General features: G+C 36.8%; 2 protein-coding genes across 3 annotated transcripts in view; one reads left to right on the top strand and one right to left on the bottom strand.

Annotated features, from left to right (window-relative positions):
• Positions 1-25,542, bottom strand: part of LOC149556896 (methyltransferase C9orf114 protein) — a 191,885-nt gene that overhangs the window by 141,920 nt on the left and 24,423 nt on the right. The window lies entirely within an intron of this gene.
• Positions 18,113-19,750, top strand: LOC149556897 (uncharacterized). Its single transcript, XM_089785926.1, has 4 exons — positions 18,113-18,295; positions 18,435-18,667; positions 18,783-18,935; positions 19,077-19,750. The coding sequence occupies exons 1-4, from the start codon at positions 18,150-18,152 to the stop codon at positions 19,451-19,453; spliced, it is 909 nt and encodes a 302-aa protein (XP_089642052.1). The 5' UTR covers positions 18,113-18,149; the 3' UTR covers positions 19,454-19,750.

Here is a 25,542-nt window from a genome sequence, read left to right as displayed (position 1 = left end):
ATCAATACGTGGAATAGGATACTTGTTCTTAATGGTCTTCTTTTGAGTGCATGATAACCAATGCATATCCTCATAGTTCCATCCTCCTTCACCAAGACAACAAAGGAAGCGAATGGGCTAGAACTGGGTCGAATACGTCTTGAATACAGTAACTCCAAAAAATCCTTCAAATCTCATCCTTGAATCGTTTGGGATAACGGTAAAGATCTATAACAACTAGCTTGTCATCCACAAGCCCAATGACATTCTCAAAACCACAATTTAGAGGTAAAATATGGGGTAAATCTCAAAAATAAGCTATGCTTGTCCAGAAAACCCTGTGTGTCAACATGATATCCTTGTTGTCCCGTATTTGCGGATTTACCTGTAATAAAACACTTCACTACCCACTCATCCTCTGAATGTCAAATAATTCTCCTACCTAAAACAACTCTAGCTACATTTGAAGATAAGCCTTGTAATCATTTGAAGATAAGCGTTGTAATACAACCCTTTTACCATGAATTGTAAAACTCAATTGCATATTCTTAAAGTCTATCAGATATGGACTTCACCCAATGGACTTCACCCAAAACAACACTAACCTCCTCAATCTCAATCACATAAAAGTCGTCTGTAAGGATGTAATTACCGAATGTCATGCTCAACTGTGGAACAAGAATTGCACAACGCAATGTGTCATTTGTTGTCTTTACACATAAACATTCATGTTCTTCTACTAATAAACCCGCTTCTTCACATTAGATGCATCAATGGAGTTGTAGGTAGCCCCTCTATTAATCTATACAACTCCTCATTGTCCCAAAACCACAAATTGGAAATCCAAGAGCTTGCCACTTCTTCGATAAGATTCCACAATCAATTATGCCCAACGAACAAGAATAACGTTGATTCCCCTGCACTTTAGGCTCCGCTACACCCAAGCAGGTAGACCTTCACCTCAAGCGTTAACTGCCTTGTTCAAGGCTTTTTCTATAGCGAATTTAAGCTTTGGTGAGTTCTCTGGTTGGCAAGATCCTTGAACTCAATCAAAATGAAATTGAATGTTGTGTGTTTAAATTGAATGAATGTTTTGTATAATATTTGTTAATAATGGATTAATGCTTGTAAGAAGGAAAATATAGATTTTCTAACTTCAAATATAAATCCAATACTTCAATAATAAAAGACCAATGCTTTAGCTTATTTGGGCAACTGAGTCAACCACAATGAAGATTATGATGTACACAATTCTAAACTACTCCAAATTGTGCTTTAACTCCTAAGGTCGAGGAGACTGATTGGACACAGACTCGGAAACAATTAAATATTTCATAATATCTACGATGATCGAGTTTAAAATGCCATAGATGACCTCGTCCACTTATTTGACATAAATTGTTAACAAAATTTTTTTAAATGATTATAAAGGACCAATCAACTGCAACTTAAATCTCCATGCCTTTAATAAAAATAAACAAAGGGCCTTTTATTTTATTATTAAAATAAAATATCTAAATTCATATTAAAAAGTCATATTTAAAACTCCTCATTCCTCCTTGCAAATAAATATATGAATCTCTCTTCTTTTCGAATGTTGAATATGTCCTGTTTTAATGAATTCTTCTATCTATATCATTATTTCCTTAAGGATGTGACTTTTCGAAATGAAAAGTTATATCTTAATATCATATCCCTTTCTAACTAATATGGATTTATTTTAAATTATATCCATCTATCAATTGCAAATCACCGATTAATTCATGTTGTTGTGATAGTTTATTGTATTCACAATAACTATTATAATAAATTTTGTTTTGATAATTGCCATAAAGTTCCTTAGTTGACTTTGTTTCTGGAAACTGTTCGCTAGTAACTCGATCTTTGAGAAATTGTGGAGGCTTTCTGAGTTTTATTTATCGCAGGGCTATCCGTCAAATTTCCTTATTCCTATTTGCACATTGCCGATTGTATAATTTTGAACATGTTTATTCCATTATCGCAAGTAAACCAGTTGACGAACTCCTTTGCGGCATGAGATCGTAGGATAATTGACAAGACGGGGTCCTCTCCAATTTTATTTATTTGTTTATTCATAATGATTTATTTACACTAATTGCATCTGGCTCCCACACAAAGTACACAAACAACATAAGATCGCCTCCTTATTGGTTGACGTGTTTTAGTCTGGTCTTCATGGCTACAACAACCCTCAAGACTCCCGACGATACCCCTATCTTGCAATACGTGCCGGACATAGTTTGTGATATTTTTCATATATTTCAAATCAAACATCATTTGAATTGGAATATTATTTTAGTCTCCATACTCGATGACTCTCCATAACAAAAATTATGCACACAGCACACTCAACGCTCATAAAATTGCTTGGTTTGTATGATTGTCGTTATAAACTTTATCAAATATGTGATACCGGTGATGATTTATTAGTTATGCTGTAGTGAATCTCCATCAATTTATATTGACGTCGTCCGGATCATTTGCCTTCAAACTTTCGTATTTCTTGTATCTTCTTTACATATACATTGACATATTCAATCTATACCGTTTCATTACAATCTTGATACCGCAGATGTTTGACTATTGAACTCTTCTCATGCCGATTGGGGATCTTACTTTGTGCAAAATATGGGGATTGTAAGTGTTGGTGATCGGGTGGGAACAAGCCTCAAGCATGTCTTCTCTTCATTGTCATAATTTCTGCAAGGGGATATCATTATCATGCCCATTGTTCATAGCAATTGATATATAATTGAGCACTTTGTTTTTCCATGCTTGGAATTGGAGCAGAACAAAGTATGGCATCTCGCGAAGGAGCAAACAACGGCATACTTAAGATATCTTCTCCCAGTCAATGCTCTTAACAACGTGAAGGTGGCGTTTTGATGCAAGTTTCCATATTGTGTATGATCTGCTTAGTGAAACTCACTTACACATTTGATACGCCTATGCATTCACTTCTTTGGCTCCCAAGAAACAAATGTTCACCACATCTCGATCCAATTATCCCTTGAATTATGAATCTAATACTTCATAATAGTACCAAGTTAAAATAGGTGTAATGTCAACTTGGACCATCTACACATAGAATATCCTTCATATGTGCAAAGCTAAATGGCAAATTCTGGGAAATCTAGCACTTTGCAAAAGTTTACTAGGATTGATTATAATAGTTATTATTAGCAGACTATAGAACTGTGATCAGTTCATTTAATATCAGAATATATAATGATTATATTATTAGAGTGGACTGAGATGAATGCTCCAAAGATGATTTCCCAAAACTTTTTGTCCAGATAAACACGCCCAATTTTCTTCCACAAAAAATGCCTCCAACATTATTTGTCAAATGGAGGCCCTAAATTTTGCAAAAAATTAAGGGCTCCATCAATGCCTCTTATCGAGGACATATGCTCCTTGTGAGCATAATAAGACTCCAACTATCTCTAGAGAAGCAGACCATGCATCCATGTTTAACATGATGCAAGGTGCAATTCAGTGGCCCCAGGCCCCCCAAAAATGAACACTACTTCTTTCCTCTATCAAACACATAGTTCTAATCATGTAACACTTTGAATCCCCTAAATACGATGCCACATTCGTATAAACAATACATATTGCTTCCACTTCATCAATGCAATCTTTGGTATCCAACTTTTGTTTAGCCTTCAAGAAATCATTAGGTGCTTTGTGGTCTTTGCTGAGCAGAGGATTCCTTATGCATTTGATCAGTCATATCAGCATCAGAATGAGTCTCCTTTTTCCAATTTTCCTTTTGCACACAATCTGCCCTGTCTTCATACTGTAGATATTGTTCCTCTTCACAAAAAGAATTTAAAGATATCTTGCATTCAAGCAATGTTACCTCTATCTCATCAAGAACCTGATTAGATAGTACATTAGGAAAATTTTCGGAACTTATCTCTAATGCGCTCTCCTCATTACACATATCTAATTTTGTGTCTTCTTCACATGTTTGAAACAATCCCTGCTCATAAGATGAACTGAAAAATGTCTCACCTTCCGCATGTACATGATGAGTTTCATCAACTTCAAAATCAGACTTGCTATCTTCATCATGATATTGATGGACTTGATTATACAGAAAAACCTCATTAAATAATGGATTCAAGAACATAGAGCTCTGGCATATCTCCTTCTGCATCCTCTTCATATAATGGAGTTATGATCATAGAGAATTCGAGCATACCTTCATGGGAACTTTCATCTGAAACGTCCTCCTATTCTTACATTGTATTCAATTCTATTTCATCTTCACTATATGATTGCTGTGAATTACTATCTCCTTCATCCAATATCCCTTGAGAATGTACTAATCCATCAACTTGCTCACCATGATGAATTGAGAAAAAATTTGGACCATTTCGCTCAACATGTTTTTGATATTCCAGATCTAACAAGGCTGAAATTTCTTCCACACTAAGAGAATCGTCCTCTTCATTTCTACATTTGTTGTCATTTGTTGTCATACAAATATCATCATAATCAGATTCCTCCTCAGACTGTCCGCAAATTTCTTCTTCAGTCAAGTTTAAAACATCATTTGACTCATGTTACTTCAATCCTGCATTCATTCTCCTCTGTAACCAGTTCATTATCCATAAGTTTGAGAAAGATAAGAAATTGATGATCATATAAGAGACCTAGTTCTCGCATTTTGTTGAGAAGATCAGAGGATGGAGGTCTACATTCCGAAGGTATTTCTTGATAGGCATTAAACATCCTCATGAAGAATTGTACTGCAGATTCTTCTTCTTGTTTTTCTAAGTTCAAAAATGCATCCAAAGGAGATATATAACTAGGACCTTCATCCTCTTCTTCTAATATTTGAAAGAGAAGTTTCAAATCCGGGTCATCTAGCGAGATTCCCAACTTATGAAATTTTCTTATGAATTCCTTGCGTGGAGGCATTATGTCTGAAGGTAGTTCCCAAAAAATATTCGCCATCCTTATGAACAAATGTATTGTGGATTCACCTTCATATCTTTCCAAATTGAAAAAATCATCTACGAGGTGTATGTGTGCTCCCTCCATGGCGTAGCATCGATCCCCTTCCTGTTCATAACATATATTCTCCATAGTACATGACCAAATTATTTCCTTATGAGTCCTTTCCCTCAACAGTGCTACCATCTGAAATTTTATTGCATAAAGTCGCCACCTCTTTCAAGGATTGAATTAATTTGTTGATCTTTCGGTTTCTTACTTCCAACAAAGTACGCTTCCAAACAAACTTATATAACTAATTTCTGATTCTAGTCAGAAAAATCTAAAATTTTGGGTAACTTCACAACACTTGTTGCGAGCAACTCTCCCCAACAGAGTCACCAATCTGTTGGTTCCCAAAAATCCCAGATTTGAAATCCAAGAGCCTGTCACTTATCCGATAGGATTCCGCAATTAATTCTAGCCAATGAACAGGAATAATGTTTATTCCCCCACACTTTAGGCTCCGCTACAACTAAGCGGGTAGACGTTCACCTCAAATGCTGACTACCTTGTTCAAGGCTTTTTCTATAGCGAATTTAAGCTTTGGTGAGTTCTCTAGTTGGCAAGATCCTTGAACTTGATCAAAATGAAATTGAATGCTGAGCGTTTGAATTAAATGAATGCTTTATATAATATTTGTTCATAATGGATTTAATGCTTTAAGAAGGAAAATATAGATTTTCTAACTTCAAATATGAATCCAATACTTCAATGATAAAAGACCAATGCTTTAGCTTATTTGGGCAACTAAGTCAATTACAATGAAGATTATAATGTACAACTTTATAATGTTCTATGCACAAAAACTATAAACAATTTAATAATCAAGACACGACAGATCAAATATTTATATACACAATTCTAAACTACTCCAAATTGCGCTTTAACTCCTAAGGTCAGGGAGATAGACAAGACACAGACTCGAAAACAATTAAATATTTCACAACATCTGTGATGATCGAGTTTTAAATACCATAGATAACCTCGTCCACTTATTTGGCATAAATTGTTAACAGAATTTTTTTAAATGATTATAAAGGACCAATCAACTACAACTTAAATCTCCATGCATTTAATAAAAATAACAAAGGGCCTTTTATTTTATTATTAAAATAAAATATCTAAATTCATATTACAAAGTCATATTTAAAACTCCTTATTCCTCCTTGCAAATAAATATATGAATCTCTCTTCTTTTCAAATGTCGAATATGTCTTGCTTCAATGAATTCTTCTATCCATATCCTTATTTCCTTAAGGATGTGACTTTTCGAAATGAAAAGTTATATCTTAATATCATATCCCTTTCTAACTAATATGGATTTATTTTAAATTATATCCATCTATCAATTGTAAATCACCGATTAATTCATGTTGCAATAGTTTATTGTATTCACAATAAATGTTATAATAAATTTTGTTTCGATAATTGCCATAAAGTTCCTTCGTTGACTTTTTTTCTGGCAACTGTTTGCTAGTAACTCGATATTTGAGAAATTGCAGAGGTTTCTGAGTTTTATTTTTCACAGGGCTATCTGTCAAATTTCCTTATTCCTATCTGCACATTGCCGCTTGCATAATTTTGAACATGTTTATTCCATTATCGCAGGTAAACCAGTATACGAACTCCTTTGCGCCATGAGATCGTAGGATGATTGACAAGACAGGGTCCTCTCCAATTCTATTTATTTGTTTATTCATAATGATTTATTTATGCTAATTCGTAAGCAATCTATACCATTTCATTACGATCTTGATATCGCAGATGTTTGACTGTTGAACACTTCTCATGCCAATTGGGGATCTTAATTGTGCAAAATATGGGGATTGTAAGTGCTGGTGATCAGGTGGGAACAAGCCTCGGGCATGTCTTCTCTTCATTGTTGTAATTTCTGCAAGGGGATATCATTATCATGCCCGTTGTTCATAGCAACTGATATATAATTGAGCACTCTGTTGCCATCAGTGAACATTTTTCCATGTCTGGAATTGGAGCAGAACAAAGTCTGGCATCGCATGGAGGAGCAAACAGCGGCATACTTAAGATATCTTCTCCCAGTCAATGCTCTTAACAACATGAAGGTGACGTTCTGATGCAAGTTTCCATGTTGTGTTTGATCTCCTTGGTGAAACTCACACATGTGATACGCCTATGCATTCACTTCCTTGGCTCCCAAGAAACAAATGTTCACCACATCTCGATCCAATTATCTCGATCCAATTATCCCCCAAATTCTGAATCTAATACTTCATAATAGTACTGAGTTAAAACAGGTGTAATGTCAACTTGGACCATCTGTAGCTAGAATATTCTTCATATGTGCAAAGCTAAATGGCAAATTCTGGGAAATCTACCACTTTGCAAAAGTTTACTGGGAATGATTATATTAGTTATTATTAGCAGACTGTAGAACTGTGATCAGTTCATTTAATATCAGACTAAAAAATGATTATATTATTAGAGAGGATTGAGATGAATGCTCCAGAGATGATTTGCCAGAACTTTTAGTACAGATAAACACGCCCACTTTTCTTCCACGAAAAATGCCTCCAACATTATTTGTCAAATGGAAGCCCTAATTTTTGCAAAAATTTAGAGCTACATCACACCCTCGTTCATTTGGTTCAAAGCAAAGTAGGTGCCCAATTTCTAAACCCAAGCTCTCGCTGTACATTTAGTTGATCCATCAAAATTAGGTATAGACAAACTTCCCAAGTTTTTCTGCAGCCTATAATTTTGTTTTCCTTGATTGTTCTACTTTTGTCTAGGCCTTGTACGCTTGGTGACTTCCAAGTAGTCCTTTAAAGAGATGGCTGACTGGAAATCTGGTTATAGGGCTTGATATTTGGCTAATATTTCAGTGTCCCCATTTTCCTCCACCAGTACAACTTGTACATGTTCATCCTCTTGTATAAAAGTGGGCATAAATGGTGAACTGTAACATAATAACTAAAGAGGCACAATTAAAAGATGATCATAATCAAGGAATGAGATGTATCTCATCCTCATATCCTTTCTTTTATCAAATGCAAGTATATAGATGCCATCAACTTATCTTTTTAAGGCATTGAACACATCATACTTATTTCCTTTATCCTTATTGGATTGGCTGGCAGAGCTTTTAGTCTTAACAAGTATATAGACACCATCAACTTATCACACTTATTTCCTTTATCCTTATTGGATTGGCTGGCAGAGCTTTTAGTCTTAACAGCAAAAACTGGTTGCATAGTTTGACAGAGATATCAGATACAGCACCTCTGTTGCAAGTATCACCCGAATATATCAGACACGGCAGCATTCTCAGAATTGCATAAGTATATAAGCATATCAGAAACAGAAGTTAACAATTGCATAGATTTTAAGGATCTCGTTAGAAACAGTGTCAATGTCGCTATAAGCAATACTTGAAGTTCAAGCATTGCATGTTATTAATGTTATATCAGAGATAGCAATACGAATACATCTGCTTTACATAATTATATCGCCATATTTGACATAGCAAGTATTATTGCACAGAATGTCATAAAAATAAATACTTTTCAATTGTATCTCAGATACTGCTATCAACTCAATATCAATCCTGTGAACATTTGTACATTGAAATCAGAAATAGCAGTTGAGACTTTGTAAATATCTTTCTTGGTTATAATTGAAGTCACTGGATTTAATAAAGAAGACAAAATCAGGTAATTGTCCTAGTTTTCTTGGTCAAAAAGGGGGAAATGTGATGACCCCATTTCCAGTCTCTCTAATCCTGAGCAAAATATCAGATAAGATTTAGTCATGTCCATGAATAGTGTGAGTATGCAAAATGTATTCTCTGATTCCATTAGGGTCCATTTGGCTGTGGGAATAAGAATATGGGAATAGGAATACCTATTCTGGAATTGTTATTCTAGAATAGAAATTAAGAATATGTATTCCTATTCATGTTGGTTTAGTCAGAATTTGATGGGGAATTCATGGACCCAAAAAATTATGTTTTCTAAAATAAATAAAGCTGGAATAGGAAAATGTATTCCAATTCCACCTATTTAGGTGGAATTGCAAATGCTCATTTTTGGGCCAAAATTGGAATATGCATTCCAATTCACAATTCCGATTTGGTGCACCCAAACGGAGAATTTGAAATTTTAAGAATTTACATATGCATATTCCTCTCATATTCCTCCTGCCAAATGGACCCTTAGTGATCTGAACATATGCATATTCCTCTCATATTCCTTATTTTAATGTTTGTTTCATTATTATTTAACCACGGTCATATAATGGTATATTATCACATTAAAATGATAATATAGAAGTAACGGTAATAACTAATATTTAACTTATTATTTTTACTATTATATATATATATATATATATATATATATATATATATATATATATATATATATATATTATTACAAAAAAAATTATGATCTTATTTATTTATTTATCTTTACTTAGATTATATATATATTAAAATATTAAGTATTACTCCTCTCTCGAGGACGAGGAAGATATGGAAGAGTTTTCATGAATTTTTTATCATGAAATGTGCGAGGTCTTACAGAGCTTCCAGAAAGTACTATGTTAGGGACACCCATCATAGACTTCGTAATTTAATTTTCTTTGCATGCAAAAGGTTAAAATTTCTTGTTTCATGCTTTCTTCTGCATGTCGCATCATTTGGCTGGATGGCATTATGTTTTCCTCTCAGCACGAAACTGGTAGAGGTGGTGTAGTTACTCTTCTATCACTTCTTCTTCATTCTACTATTATTTCGCATGGCTCTAACCCCATGCATAGAATAATTTGGCTTTTGCTTTCTATCGACAATCATTCCTTTGGAGTAGTTAATGTTTATGCTACCAATAATGCTGTGGAAAGATCTCAATTGTGGGGCTGGATAGCTGACAACTTGCCTCCATCTACTTGGGTTATGTGTGGTGATTTTAATATGGTTGAATTGGCCTCTAACAAAGACGGCATTTTGCCTTTTTGTTGGACAGCTAGGGAAAGGGAAGCCTAGTACTACATACGTAATAAATTGGGCCTTTATGATCCCAATACTAACTGCTGCCAGCATAGTGGGGTCTGGCACACTTGGTCTAATTTTCGAGCTAGCTCTGACCGCATTTTAAAAAATCTCGATCGTGCCGTGATTACTACACAATCTTTTTTCTCCTTTTCTGAGGATCAAGATTTACCTGTCATTCCTCTGCCAGATGTGACATTATCCGACCACTATCCCATTTATTTTACCATTTCTTAGCACACAGCTGTCCAGCAAGCTGTCAGGATCTAGTTTTTCCTCAATACATCAGTGCTAACACATGCTTCCACTATTGCTCATATCCTACGTGTCTGGAATTTGGCGCCACCTCCACTTTCTCAAACAAGTTGGATTCAATGGCGGAATGATGTTGTTACTAGAATTGCTAGATTTTTGCGCATCTATGGGCAGCAATTGGCGATTTTCAAGCGACGGTCTTATGAATCCACTACCACAGCTCTCAAGAAAGCTTTTGAAGCTCTCACCCTTAACCTTTTTGATGTTGATTTGCAGTCTAGCTTGCCAAGCTTCGTCATGACAAATAGATTGCAGATAATTATACTGCTTGAGGGGCACAAATCAAAGCTTGCCTCTTCATTGGTTGGAGGTTGGTGATAAGGCTTCTAAAGAATTCTTCCAGGCTCTTAAAGCCCGTCATACCAATTTTGGGATTAAGAAGATCAAACAGGGCAATTTTGTTCTCTCCAGTCTCCCTAACATCCTGCAAGCTTTTGTTCACCACTATGAAAATGTTTTTACTTCGCAGGGAAATTCGGTTGCTCGGGAGGAAGCTCTCAGAAAGTGTATTTCTGTTGCTCCAAACCGTCTAGCAGTCGAGTAACGTGCTTTCTATGAGTAGCTTCTCACCATCTGAGACCTAAAGGAGGCGGTCTTTTCCATGGCTGATGACAAATCTCCTAGGTGTGATGGGTTTCCCTGTGAGTTTTACAAGCACCTCTGGGACTCTATTGGTCCAAACTTGCGCAAAGTTTATCTTGAAGCCTATTATTCTAAGAGTCTAACAGCCATTATCAACAAAGGAAACATCAAATTCATATCTAAAGTTGGCAATCCTAAGGACATCTATAATTGGTTGCCCATCACTTTGCTTAATGTGTCTTATAAGATTATTGCTAAGGCAATATCTCTTAAAATTTGCCATCTCCTGCCTTTAATTGTGCGGCCAGAGCAAACTGGCTTTATTAAGTCCAGGTCTGGGAAGGCATGGAATGGGCTCACAAATCCAATCAGTCATTTGTGTTTTTGAAAACTGATTTTGCTAAAGCTTATGATCGCATTGAATGGTCTTCATCTTGGCTATGCTTCAAGCTCTAGGTTTCAGTCACAATTTTCTTCAGTCTGTGGAGATGCTAACACTTGCATTACTATCAATAGCTCTCAATTTGAAGCCTTTGGGCTCTTTTGCTCTATCCGGCAGGGTTGCCCTCTGGCTCCGACTTTATATGTTCTTGCTGTTGAAGGGTTTGGTTACTTGCTAGCCCACTCTGTTTCTTTTGGTTTGGTTCGTAGCATCTCCTTGCTAGATTCCTCATCTCAGTTCGTCAATGGGCACTTTGTTGATGATTCCTTTCTCACTCTTTTGGAGGATGAGAAGAACATCACTAATGCCTTGCAATGCCTGGAAACCTTTTGTCAAGCCTCTAGTTCTGCTATTCAATGGCACAAAATGCTCTGTTATAGGCAATCTTTTCTTCCAACTCCGCCATGGCTTGACCAGTTCGAATGGAAATGGGTCACTCACGAGGAGATTTTTAGCTTTTTGGGCATTCCCTTTGCCTTTCAAGCTTTGCCAGTAGATTTGTGGAGCGTTGGGCTTGTTAAAATGCTTGACTATTGGCTTACTAAACCCTTTTCTCTTGCGGGGAAATTTCAGATTTGTTCAAAGGTCCTAGTGGCTACGCATGTTTATTATTCTTCTTGTTCGGCTCCTTCCAAAGCCTCATATCTGAAATTAGAGCGATTGCTCTGTGATCTTCTTTGGGCTTCTGGTTCTGACCATCATGGCTTTCACAAAGTGGCCTGGGATTTTTATTGTCTCCCCAAAGAGTCTGGAGGCCTTGGCCTTCTTTCCACACAGAAGCAAGGCCTCGCACTTTGTGCCAAGTGGATTATACGTGCCATTATTGAAGATGAAGCTTGGAAATTTTTGGTTCGGCACTGCATTGCCTCTGGATTTCCTATTAATAGGCCTGCATGGAAGGGGATTGGCTTTCAAACCCTTCTCATCATGCGGGAACCTGTGCACATACAGGGCTCTTTTGTTATCAAGAGCATATGGAAAGCTTGGGAAGTTATCAATCCTTGGCTTCGTTGGTCTGGTGATGGGTTCCGTGATGGGCTCTCTTTGAACCAACAAAACATTTGGTGGTTTCCACTGTTTGCCATCCAGGGTGTTCCTCTAGCCAAGACTCAAGGTGCTAGTGCTCTGCGTTTTTTCAAACATGGCATCAAGACACCTAAGGACCTCTTTTCCAAGGTCTCTATGAGTCTCAAATCTTGGGAAGATATGCAAGTCCAGTTCCATCTTGCTTGTTCAAATGGGCAAACTTTTGATCTGTTGCTTTCTGCAATTCCAGATCACTTAATTCACAAGGTGGGTATTCAGTCTGTTCAACCTTGGTGGACAGACCGGAAGTGGTATCCTATCACTCCCTTCACCAGCTACAAACCAAGTTTAGGGTATCAATGGCTTTCTCCCCATCTGCCGATGGTGGATACCCTCAACCAACACTGGCATCTACTGTCTTCCCTTTCTCAATGCAGAAAGTGTTTCAACACTATATGGAGTGTCATTACTAAGCTTAAGATTGCCCATTTTTCTTGGTGCCTGGTATTTCAAGGTCTTCCCATTGGGCCTCGGCTCAAGCATATTGGGGTTTTGGATCCTCGGTGTCCATTCTGTGTGCAACCAGAGTCTTTTTTGCATATTTTTTGGTTTTGTAAACGTGCCCAAAACTATTGGCACTGGATTCATGATTTCTTTAAGCCGTTTCGGCCAGAACCTTTTTCCTGGCATATGGTTTTGTTGGGTGACTCCCCCAAGTTCCTTAGGCAGTTTACCCAGATTTGGAATACCTTTAGGATGGAGATTTTGTTTACTTTGTGGAAAGATAGGAATGTTGTTCTTTTCACTCATAGTTTTCTTGACATTAATGTTGCTATGTACACTAAAGCGTGCATTTGTAACAATGTAATGATGCCGATTCAAGTCCAAGCCAATAAGGTGGCTCTGGAGGTGGCCCACCTTCAGAAGCTACTCAATCATTAGGGTAATGCTCCCTTTACAGTTCCTAGAGTGCCTCCCGACACCTCGGCAAATAACACTCCACCCAGGGGCCGCCACTAGGGACGCAGCTCTTCTACCCACCGCTCTCACACGCCCTGCTCTTAGGCTTCCCGCCACCACTCTCCTAGTGGTGGCAATAGTGGTTGGCAACACCACTCAACTTCTCTGCCTTGTTGTGGCTCAGGTTGGTCCCCAAGTCTGGTGGCTCCCCCTCCTGGTGCTCCTCGTGTGGTTTCTGGCAAATGGCCTTTTCACCTAGAGTTGGCTATTTCACCCCCATGAGCTGATACAAAAGATGGTGACCAGGCCCCTGATGATTTTGCTGATGGCTGGACTGTTCCCAGCCCGCCCGCCAATCCGAGGGATGACTAGGGTTTCCATGATCGAGATGAACCACCTCCCTCAGTTGGCACTGCTTTGGCAACCTGAGGGGTTGCTTAATATTTTTTTTTTATGTATACTTGTTGATTCTGACTTCGGCCATTTGAACTCTCACGGGGTGATCCTGTATCCCCAGGCCCTTTTTTGTGAATTGTAACTTGTATATTATTTATTAATAAAAAAGGACTATTCATCAAAAAAAATATTAATTATTGTGTATGATTAATGCATTTGTATTATAATATATTGCTATTGGATGATATATTTTTATTAATACATTAAGATATAGCTATAGTTATAATTATTTTTCACTCATAATATTATTATATTATTTATTCTTTTATATTATTTTAATAATTACTTATCATTAAATCTTATTAAAGTGGGTTAATAACTACTTATTATTAAATATTATTAAAGTGGGTATATCACAATTTTACCCTCATGAATTTGCTTGTCCTCTAACAATTGATTTGATCTTAATTTATAGCTTGGATTCATTCTCTTTCCTGTATATATGTCAAACACTTGCAAAATTGCACATGTTAGTGTATGATGGCCTCTGCAAGGACATATGAATGACAACACCAAGCATACACAAAGTAAACACATTAATGCATGAAGGCACAATGCAAACACAAGGTAGACACACAAATGCATATAAACACGAAGAAGACATGATGTGAACGCATTAATGCATGAACACATGATGTAGACACAAAGTATACATGTTATAATTTGAAATAAGAAAAGGTTAAGGAGATGTTTTACCAACTTTGACCGAAATGTCACTCCTTTCCCTTGTCTGGAAATCAAAAGCTCTTGAAGGTGTGTCTTTTAGCAACTTTCCTTTAGCTAGTACTACAATAGGGTGCCCTAGTAGTTCTCCCCTCATTGCAGAATTTCTCACATGCCTAATTTTGTAGTGGATGGTAGATTTATTGTTGCTCTAGTTTGAAAACGATCAACAAAGGACTCTCTCTGATTTTCATCCATATTGGGACTCTCTTGCCCCAACGTGATTGAATTACTCCTCTGCCTATGTACACTCCCTACTCACTTGGTAAATGCTTAATTCCGTAGTGGATGGTAGATTTACTATTGCTCGTGTTTGAACACGCTCAGCTTAGGGTTCCCTTAGATCTTTATCCATATTGGGATTCTCTTACCCCGACACGACCTATTTACTCCTCCCCTTGTGCACACTCCCTACCTACTTAATTGTATTTGTTTATCCTCGAAGAACCTGTTGGTTCACAAAACACAAATTGGACTCATAGGAGCCTTACCAACTCAATGTCGGGATTCCAATGGGTTGAAGACCAACTTGATAGGACTGATCGATTTGGTCCAAGTCCTCTACACTTCTGGCTCTACAGGGCCAAGGTAGGTGTACCTAATCTTGAACCAACCTCTTAAAGTCCAAGTATATTTTTAACAAATAATCTTGTCACAAGTGCAACAAAAATTCTTCCAAATGGCAAGAAATTAAGAATGCTTTTAAGGTGCACTATTTAAATAAATATGAGAAATATGCTGAAATTATATTGACTATAAAACTTCACTAGTCACTTTAGAATGTAAATGTTTCAAATAGAATACATTTAAAACTTCAAATATTCAAAAATTGTAACTATTGCGAACATAATTATTTGAAAGTAAAGATGTTAAAATAAGGATGCTTATAAATTATAATAATAAATGAACAAAACAATTTTTTGAGAAGATAAGAAAGAAAACAATTTCCAAATCTCAGATTATGAATCAAATGCATACAATATGAAGAATGTAAAACCAATGCCTTATTTATAATGTAAAACCAATGCCTTATTTATTTGGGCAATAGAGTCAATATCATGAAAGTTATTTACATACAACCATTTAGGACAATATGCATTAATATTATAAGCAATCCAATTATTAAAATGTAAAAAATTAATTATATATGCTATCTTAAATTAGTCCAGATTGGATTTTAACTCCTGTAGAAGGGAGACAAACTGGACAAAGATATGGAAACAAAACAATATTTCTCTATATCTTTGATAATCAAACTCAAGATGCTATAACAAATCTTTTACAAATTAAAGTTCAGAACTGCTCACCAATTTTCTTGGTAACTGAAAAGAACAAAACTTGCATGTATTGATTCTCTATATCTTATATATAAGAATATTAACTTCTTACAGATCATATTAAAATGCTGATGTCAATTGAAAAATCCAAGCCTTTAAAATACACTCTGCCTCCTTCCTCTCTCAAGATATTTTTTATCTGAAAATATTTTTCTCAAATTTATTTATCTCCCAAAAATCACACCGTCTTTGCTCTTTAATATTCCTATTTATAACATATGAAAGGGTGCGTAAATGAATAGACACCATTTACGTTACCTAATTCTTATTACAATTGTAACTGCTTGATCATTAATCTTCTATCCTCAATGAATCGTGATATAATCCCAAAGTACATAAAGGATATAATCATTCTTTGGAAATCATTAGAGGGATTGAATAAGCAAACGTATATCATACAGAGGGAGGCAAAATTCTCTCACATGATCAAAATAACGGTGATGTATCTTAATTTTCTGGAAATTGTGTGCGTTCTTCAAAGCTTGCTTTATTCTAAAACTCGAGGATAGATGTACATCTCTGTGAAAGTGTTTATGATCCGCATCTTCTTTACTCACAGGTACAGCTATTCATGAGGATACTTTGCCAGGAAAATATAGTGCCCATCTCTTGCGTTCATGTTTATCAATCACCTGCATGGTTTTGGTTTTCAGGCATATGTTTGATCTATGCTTGCTTGTGCACAGGTTTCCCTCTTCATATTGTTCTCTCCATTTGATAGTACCAATTGTGCTTTTGCGATGATATTTCACATGTGACCCTTTCTCCGCTTTTCTTTTCTTTTCTTATCAAGTGTATTGCCCAGATAAGAACATTGCTTGGCTACGAGAAAGAAAACCTGCGCAACTTCTTTCTAAGCTTTCCACCATGCCTCTCCCATAACATTCTCATTAACTCCTCATATTATTTATCCTTTTCTATGTCGAGTGTTACTAATACTTGATGATCTATTAACAGTATCTCCATCTGCAAGCCATCTATGGATAATCTCACCAATCTCGACTTCTTTTGCCATTGGAAGGAATTCCTCTAATTGATAATTTCCTCCCTTGTCAACCAACAAGTTATAAACACAGTAATTTGCAATGAACATTCCTGAATGAACAGTGTTTTCAGCATAGTTCCAAAAATTGCCATGAAATCGCCGAAATCGCGATAAGATTCATGGCTCCCGATTTTTTTGGAATCGGAAATCGCTGGCGGCGATTTTTTCTTGTGAATCGCCTAAATCGCCAAAATCGGCGATTCATGGCAAAAATCGCCAAAATCGCCATCGTGAATCTCCAGAAATCGGCCGCGGCAACAAGGATAGAAAGTTCAATTTTTTAAAAAAAACACATGTTTTATTTGCTTTCTAAGTTGACTTTCCTCTTTGTTATAACCCTAAAGAGCCTTCTATTTGCTTAGTATGAGTAGAAGAGAGGAAGAGTGAGAGAGAAGAAGAGAAAAGAGAATCCATAGGTTTCCAACCGGCAAGAAGGAAGAGCACCAAAGAGATCAGAAGTCCATTTGGGGAGGCCATAAATTGCATTGGGAGCATTAAGGAGTCAATATCAACACTCCTCAACTCATTTGCAAGAGGTAAGTGTTGGTTTTTTTTTTGCATGTTAGTGTAGTATGCATTTTTTGTTAAATTTTTTTAGTGTTCATTTGCAAATCTTGAATGTTTTTTATTTTTACTAAATTGCAAACTAGGGTTTGTTGTTTTGTAGTTTTTGTTTATTAGTTGCAAAATTTGATTTTTTACATGAATTTTTTTATTGCAGCAGCCCTTTGCTTTCATTTTCCAATTTCCACAATGGGTAAAAAAGATGAATGCTAGAAATATAATGAAGAGTTTCCTGGGAGAACCAAATATCAAACAAAATGTATATTTTGCAAAGAAAAAATAAATTCGAGAGGTATCTATAGATTGAAATACCACATTGCTGGCATACCTGGCCATGATGTCACAGTTTGCACTCAACAAACCGCTGAGGCAAAACGCTCTTGTTTAGTAGCATTAGAAAAAATTGAACAAGACAAGTTGACTAAGAAAATGCAACTTGAAGGGTTAAGAGGTATTGGCTCCCGTGCTCCCACATCCGCAACCGCATCTACATCTGCAAGTGCATCTGCATCAACTTCCGCATCCGTAGGTTGTGTTGGAGAGGGTTCTTCTAGGCCTCCTTTTCGTCCTAGTGCTAGTGCTCATGTGAGTGTTAGTGGTAGTCGGTCTCATACTGAGACAAAGTCCAACACCAACCTATTGCGGCCTAGAGTGCGGAAAAGCAGAATGGATAGTTACTTTGTGCCCCGCACTACTCCTGGCTCCCAACCCACGCTTGAGGGCATGGGTTTGAACAAGGAGATTCATGATGCTGCCAAAAAAGAGATTTGCAAATTCTGGTACTTTTGCAACATTCCATTTATTGCAGCCAGGTAATTGATTCTTTTTTCTTTGTTATCTTCAAAGTTAAAGTTAAAAGTAAAAGTAAAACTTTAATTATATCTACTTGTTTTATGATTTTAGTTTTTTACATCTAAATTTCTAATCAATATCATTATCTATTTGTGACAGGACTCCTTATTGGCAAAACATGATAGATGCAGTTACCATTTGTGGTCCGGGGTTTAAAGCCCCAACTGAGGCTGAGTTGAGTGGATACCTCCTGGAGGAAATGGTTGAGGATATGAGGCATGAGCTTGAGGACAACCGAAAGGAATGGATCGAAAAGGGTTGCACCATCATTACTGATGGTTGGACAGATAGGAGGGGAAGAACACTCCTCAATTTTCTTGTATCCTGTGGAGGTGATTGATCATTCTACTTTCCTACATACATAATTTTGAATCGTGATTGACTATTTCAAATTTTGATTTGTTGATTGCTAATAGTAATTATAATTCGTTGTTTTGTTACTTGTAGGATATACCATGTTCCTCAAATCCATTGATGCTTCTGCTCATGTAAAAAACGCCACATACTTATGTGAGGTTATTGAGGAAGTTATAGCAGAGGTGGGGGAACAACATGTGGTGCAAGTGGTGACGGATAATGCAGCAAGTTATGTTGCTGCAGGTAAACTTTTAACTTTTTAAGTTTTGAAAATAAATTTATTTGAATTTTGAACTTTTTCTAATTCTAACTTAGAATTTCTAAGTTTCCTAAGTTCTAACATGTTTGAAATTTGAATTTCTAATTATCTTAAAATTGTTGTAGGCAAACTTTTGATGGAGAGGCACCCCACCATATTTTGGTCCCCTTGTGCAGCACACTGCCTTGACCTCATGTTGGAGGAAATTGGCAAACTTGAGTGGGTCAAGTCATGTGTGGAAAGGGCAAAAAACATATGCAAGTTTATTTATAATCATTCATTTGTCCTTAGCACAATGAGGAAGTACACAGGAGACAAAGAGTTAGCTCGTCCAAGGATCACGAGGTTTGCCTCGAATTTCATCACCTTGCAGTCCTTGTTGACATCAAGGGATGATTTGAGGAGCATGTTTGTTGAGCGGGAGTGGATTTCATCTTCCTATGCTATGACCACTGTAGGGATAGATGTGGTGGATTGCATATTTGATGATGATGGTTTTTAGAAACCTGCTAGAAAAATCCTTAAGGTGATTTTATTGCAATTTAACATTTAATATTTTACAGTTTACTATGCTAATTGTTTAATGATTTAGTTTTACCTTAAGTTATATTATTGAATTATTCTATGTTTAAGTTTTGACTCAAATTTTTGTTTTACTTTATATGTAGGCCACTGAGCCTCTTGTATCTCTCCTACGAACTGCTGATGGGGAGAAGCCCTCTATGGGCTACATATATGAGGGCATGGATAGGGCCAAGGAGGCCATTAGAGCTCAGTATGCAGGAGTGCAAGAGAAGTATGCCCCTATTTAGGACATCATTGATAGGAGATGGCAGAATCAGCTCCACAGACCCATCCATGCAGCAGCTTACTTTTTGAATTTGGCATTTCGTTTCCGTCCTGACTTCCAGGCGGATGAGGAGGTTCTCACCGGATTATATTCAGTGATCCAAAGGTTGAGTACTGATGAGGATAGCAGTGCTGCAATTATTGAGCTTGATAAGTTCAATAATAAAGAAGGGCCACTTTTCTCTAGCAGGGTAGCCATAGATGCTCGGGAAACAATACAGCCAGGTAAAAATTAAATAATATATTCAATGTTCATGAATCTAGATTCTAAACTTAAAGTTGATTATGTAATTTTAGAGTTAACTTGTAATTTGTAATTTGTAAATGAGACTAATTATTTTTATTTTCCCTTATTTCAGATAATGGTGGCAAATGTTTGGGGCCACAACCCCAAAACTTCAAAAAATTGCCATTCGTATTCTGAGTCAGCCAAGCAGCGCTTCTGGATGTGAGCGCAGTTGGTCCATGTTCAAGCACATCCACTCGAAGAGGAGAAACAGGTTGACAGTGCAGAGGTTGAATGATCTTGTCTTCGTTCATTACAACCTCCGTCTTAGGATCAGACAGATTTTGGGCACTGACTCCTCTCCGATCATTCTGGAGGAGATTGATCCAGAATCAGAGTGGCTCACAGAGGTTGTAGATCCAGTCTTCACTGAGGAAGACCGTGCATGGATTGACCAGGTGGATATAGAGGCTGAGGCAGCTAGAGCACGTTCTTCAGGCATTGGTAGACGCACACGTGCACGCACAGACACAAGCCCTAGCGACATTCGTGAGCCCATCTTATATGCAGGAGATATGGCTCGACAGTCCTCTAGGACCTACATTAGACGCCTTGCTACTAGGCAGACTGGATACTCTGAGGCTGAGGCTGAGGCTGAGGCTGTAGCCGAGCTTGAGGATGATGTTGAGGATGAATATGACTATGAGCCTGAGGCTTGAGCTGGAGCCTTGTTTTTATATTTTGTTTACAGATATTGATACTGAATCATTGATAGACATATGTTTCAAACTTTCACGGATCTTCATCTTAGATTCTTACATAAATTTATGATTTGATGTCTTATGGATCATCTTACATACATTCTATGATTTAAATCATTATGATCATTTGATTTCTATTTACTTCAGCTAGCCTACAATTTACATTTTAGATAACATAGTTACGTATGTGATGGATTTTATGTTCCATGTTTATGTATGTTAAGTTTTAACTTCTATTTGATGATGTTATAGTGTGCTTAAGTTATATTCAATAAAGGGTGCATGAAATAAGTTTTAAATTGTTAAAATCTTTAAATTTAAAGGGTTTTTTCAAATTCGCCGATTCATCGCCGATTCATTGCCGATTCACGATTCGATTCGGCCTTGCCGATTCCGATTCACGTTTCTTTGATTTTCAGGCATAGAATATCTTCATTTAGAAGAGGTAGACTTCGTAATTAAACATGTTATTCATCCAGTTCAATGGTGACATCCTTCAAGAGTTCAAAGCTTTTCCCATTCTCAATTTTATACATCACCTTTTGAAGGAGACACAGAGAGTTCAAAATCTTCACATATTTTTCATAAGTATACTAAGTTGAATCTCTCCCCTGAACTTCACAAGATTTTCTGTTTGGAACTGCCAGAACATTTATATAGCAAGGTTGTACTTACTTCTTCTAATTCTAGCACTAGTAAGTTGATTCCTATCATAGTTAGAAGGTGAGAAATCATTCACACTAAAGTCATGAATATTGCAGGAGGTTCCATTTCTACTCTTGGTAATGAAGTTATCTTGATGTTGGATATTGTGTGACCAAGGGAACGATTTGTCAAGCCAACACTGGAGATAATATCATTAGTGCCAACACAGTCTATCATAGTTGTACTTGTCCCCTTTCCTTTTTTATAACTTTGAAAATCCTGCCTCATCAATTACGTGATCCCAAATCTACCTCACACAATCCATGCACTTTATCACCTATATGAATACTCCAAGACTGGAAGCTCTACTTGTTCTTCTGAAGCACCAAGATTTTGCAAATAAATCATATCAAGATTTCCATCTTCCATGCCTTTCTTTAGACATCATCATCTACAAAATAGAAACAAGGTCTTAATGAGAGATAAAGTAAAATTGGTGAAACGATGGTGCTGAAATGGTGGCCCTAATTTGCCAAAATTGGGGCTCCATTAGAACCTTGAAATGGTGGCCCTAATTTGCCAAAATTAGGGCTCCATCAGAACCTTCTAACATTATTAGTAACACTAAATAAGACTACTCCTCATGTGCTAAATTACGTAATGGATGGTAGATTTATTGTTGCTCGAGTTGTTAGGATTAGCGAGACAAAAATAACAATTTCAAATATCCCCAATAGATATTTACCCAGTTTCTTCCTCAATATAATATTCAGAACTCAAACATATGAAAATGCGTTATAAACCAACAATATAAAATTAGTAAATTCTCATAAAGTACCTTAAAATATGTTATTGTATTATACCTCAACAATACAATAACTAGTATTCAAAAATCCAATCTTAAACACAGTTTTACAGCCAAATTGGAATACTAAGGAATGAACCTGTAAAGCACACATGAAACACCTGATGTGACGTCTCCACAAACAATGGGTTTGCATCCACTGTCTACAAACACGAGGGACTACTTCCTCACACTGGCCCAAAGCTGAAGCTTTCTAAATAACTCTCGCAAGAGAGAAATTGAAACCTGAAATCATAAACCAAGCATGTCCAAAGAATGAGTCTCTCCTTTTAATCCATAAAGTTGTGACTCTTTGACTCCCTTCCTGGCTTTTCGTCTTATCTCTCCTTGTCATTTTAGCCCACTTTATAATACTAAATTGACCTTTTATAATTTTAATCCATGCTCTCAAAGTCAATTTTAATATTTTATGAATGTCTTTAAATTTTTATAACATCCCAAAAATAAGGGGACATTACAAATCTTCCCTCCTCGAGATTGCTTGTCCTCAAACAATCAATACCAAGATCCCATATGAATCTACAGGTAGCTCCGTAGCCCAATCTAAAAACACATCCTGCAACACTGCGAAGCAAGGTGTCCAAATGCAACCCATCCATCAACCAGATCCCTGGATCCCATATTAATCTATGAAGTATTGTTGCATCTATAGGTTGTACAACATTGATTATTATTGCATCCACTCTTAAACTGAGTAGAACTACAACAAAATCCTCAATAAGCCATAGATACATATGGTCAACACCTGGCTCCCAAACCCTATTGTCATGACCAGATGATATGATGAGGTAAAAATGTATCAAGGAGCTATGTATAACCTAGTAGAAGGTGACTACCCGTCCTAAATAGTTGATGTAAGATACAAGCTACTCAAAAGCTAAAAACAACACCATGGGCACATCAAATACCATACTGTCATCATCAATCTGGAGAACCCCTAAGTACATAGGTGCTATAAGTAAGAATGATGCTAAAAAACCATTCCCTATGATTGAAACATAACTCTCATCAATACTCCACCAAGATCTATTCAATGGCTAATATATGAAACTCATCCAACTCCCAAATGGGTTGAAATCGGGAACCATATTTGGGTTGATCAAAGGATGAGCGACAATAGTCAATTCACCACACCTATCCTATGACCAAGATTGTCATGCCCAAAATACAAGGGCAAAAACACACATTTTTTTTTTTTAAAAGGATTAATATCACCACTAAGTCTGATATGATTGTTTTCACAAGTTCAAGTATAGGTATAAAGAAGAACAGATACAGGTTCTCCTATCAACAACTTGACATTCCATTTAGGATCATAATTAATGCGTAGGAATAGGTCATTAAATTTAACTTTCATTATTAAATCGATTAACTAAATTAAACATTCCAATTTCAATTAATTAAAGGATCTAACACATTATTGTTTCATTTTGATGGGAACAAAACCCAAGAACAGAATGGACACAACAGAAAAGGGAAATTGTATTAACTGAAAAATAAGCTAGTACATTCAATACAAAGAAAATAAACTTCAAAACATGCCCTAAGGGCTTACAATAGCATAAATGTGGAGATAATTTCTCCTTTCAGTACCTCCTCTCAAACTCCACTCCGAACAGCCTTTTACAATGCCAAAAATCTCCTTAAATAGACCCCGGAGGGTTAAGGACTAGAAGTACATTCTAGAAAGTGCTAGTAGGCATTCACCAACCAAATAGAAGGTTCCAAAAGCTACGTTAGAAGTAGACGCAAATCTAGAAGAATCCAGAAACGGTAACCGAACTTTCGGGAGGCATAACTTTTGAACCGTAGCTCCGATTGACGAACCGTTTACATTTTCGAAAAATTCTCGAAGCGCTCTATAGCCTATAGACAAGCTTCGCTCGTCCCCCATTTTTCGGCCCTTTTTGAGGTCATTTAATGCCCCTAACCTGACTTTGAAGCATTCTTAGGAGGTCTCCACAACCCGAAAAACTGCAATAACTTTCAAACTGTAGGGCATTTTGACCTGATTCTTTTTCTGGAATGCTCTAAATTACAATTACATTTATTTAGCCAATTTACACCTCCTAGTTCACCAAAATGATGGCTCAAATACATACTCCTATTTTTTCGAGATTTACACGAACACTGATAGTGGAACTGTGAGAGTTGGAACTTTTATTTGACCCAAATGGGTATCCAAAAATGAAAACACATGAAACAGAAACTAAGTCTAAGTATATTTTTTTTGGTGACACAGGATTGCCCTTATACCTCTGGATGCTCCTGCATCAGACACCCAAGGTAGATTGAAAAGTGACCCTGTCACTTTATGAATGGTAGAGGAAATCCCAAATGGGAAACCTCAGCTGCTGAAATCCAAGTTGAGTCCTCGATCGGTCGTCCTTTCCATTTGACCAAATACTCTTCATACTGCTTGTTTCTGGTACTCCTACCCACACGATGATCTAGAATGTCTTCTATCTCCTCTTTCTTAGAAGCAGGAATTGGACATGGCTCTAACACCAGCTCCTCATCTGCACCATCATCATGATACTCTGTTAAATCTGCACTGTTGAAAATGAGAGAAATGTGAATACCATCTAGCAGCTCCACTTCATATGCATTTCCTGAGTCATGTTTCTTCAAAATTTTGCAGGGGGCCAAATTTCTTCATTTTCAGCTTGTTGTAAGTACCGGCTGGAAATCTTTCTTTTCGTAAGTGCATCATGACTAGATCCCCTACTTCAAATTCCTTATGTCTTCTCCTTTGATCAGCCCTAGCTTTACACTCATGATTCATCTTGGTAATGTGTGTTTGAACCTCCTCATGTAGACGCTTGATATGTTCAACAAATTCCTCAACTTCAGCACTCGTCCTCTCCCTTTGTTCTATCTTCCTCAATTCTGGTGCAGTCCTTGGGCTATTCCCATATACAATTTGGAATGGTGATTTTCCAGTACTCCTATTTATAGAGTTATTGTAAGCAAACTCTTCTTGTGGTAAAATAAAATCCCATCCCTTGGGCTTATCCCCAACTAAACATCTCAGCAAATTGCCCAGACTTCTATTTACCACTTCTGTTTGGCTGTCAGTCTGCGGATGATGCGTGGAACTGAATTTCAAGTCTGTTCTCAACTTTTTCCACAATGTCCTCCAAAAATACCTCACAAATTTAGTATCTCTGTCAGAAACTATGCTCCTTGGAAGACCATGTAGTCTTACCACCTCTTTGAAAAACAAGTCTGCAATATGGACAGCA

The sequence above is a fragment of the Cupressus sempervirens genome, chromosome 5 (genome assembly GCF_028749045.1).
Source record: "Cupressus sempervirens isolate cs-2001-9-10 chromosome 5, ASM2874904v1, whole genome shotgun sequence".
Lineage (NCBI taxonomy): Eukaryota > Viridiplantae > Streptophyta > Pinopsida > Cupressales > Cupressaceae > Cupressus > Cupressus sempervirens.
The sequence above is the reverse complement of the archived record's forward strand: the minus strand, read 5'-3'. Positions and strand labels throughout refer to the sequence as shown.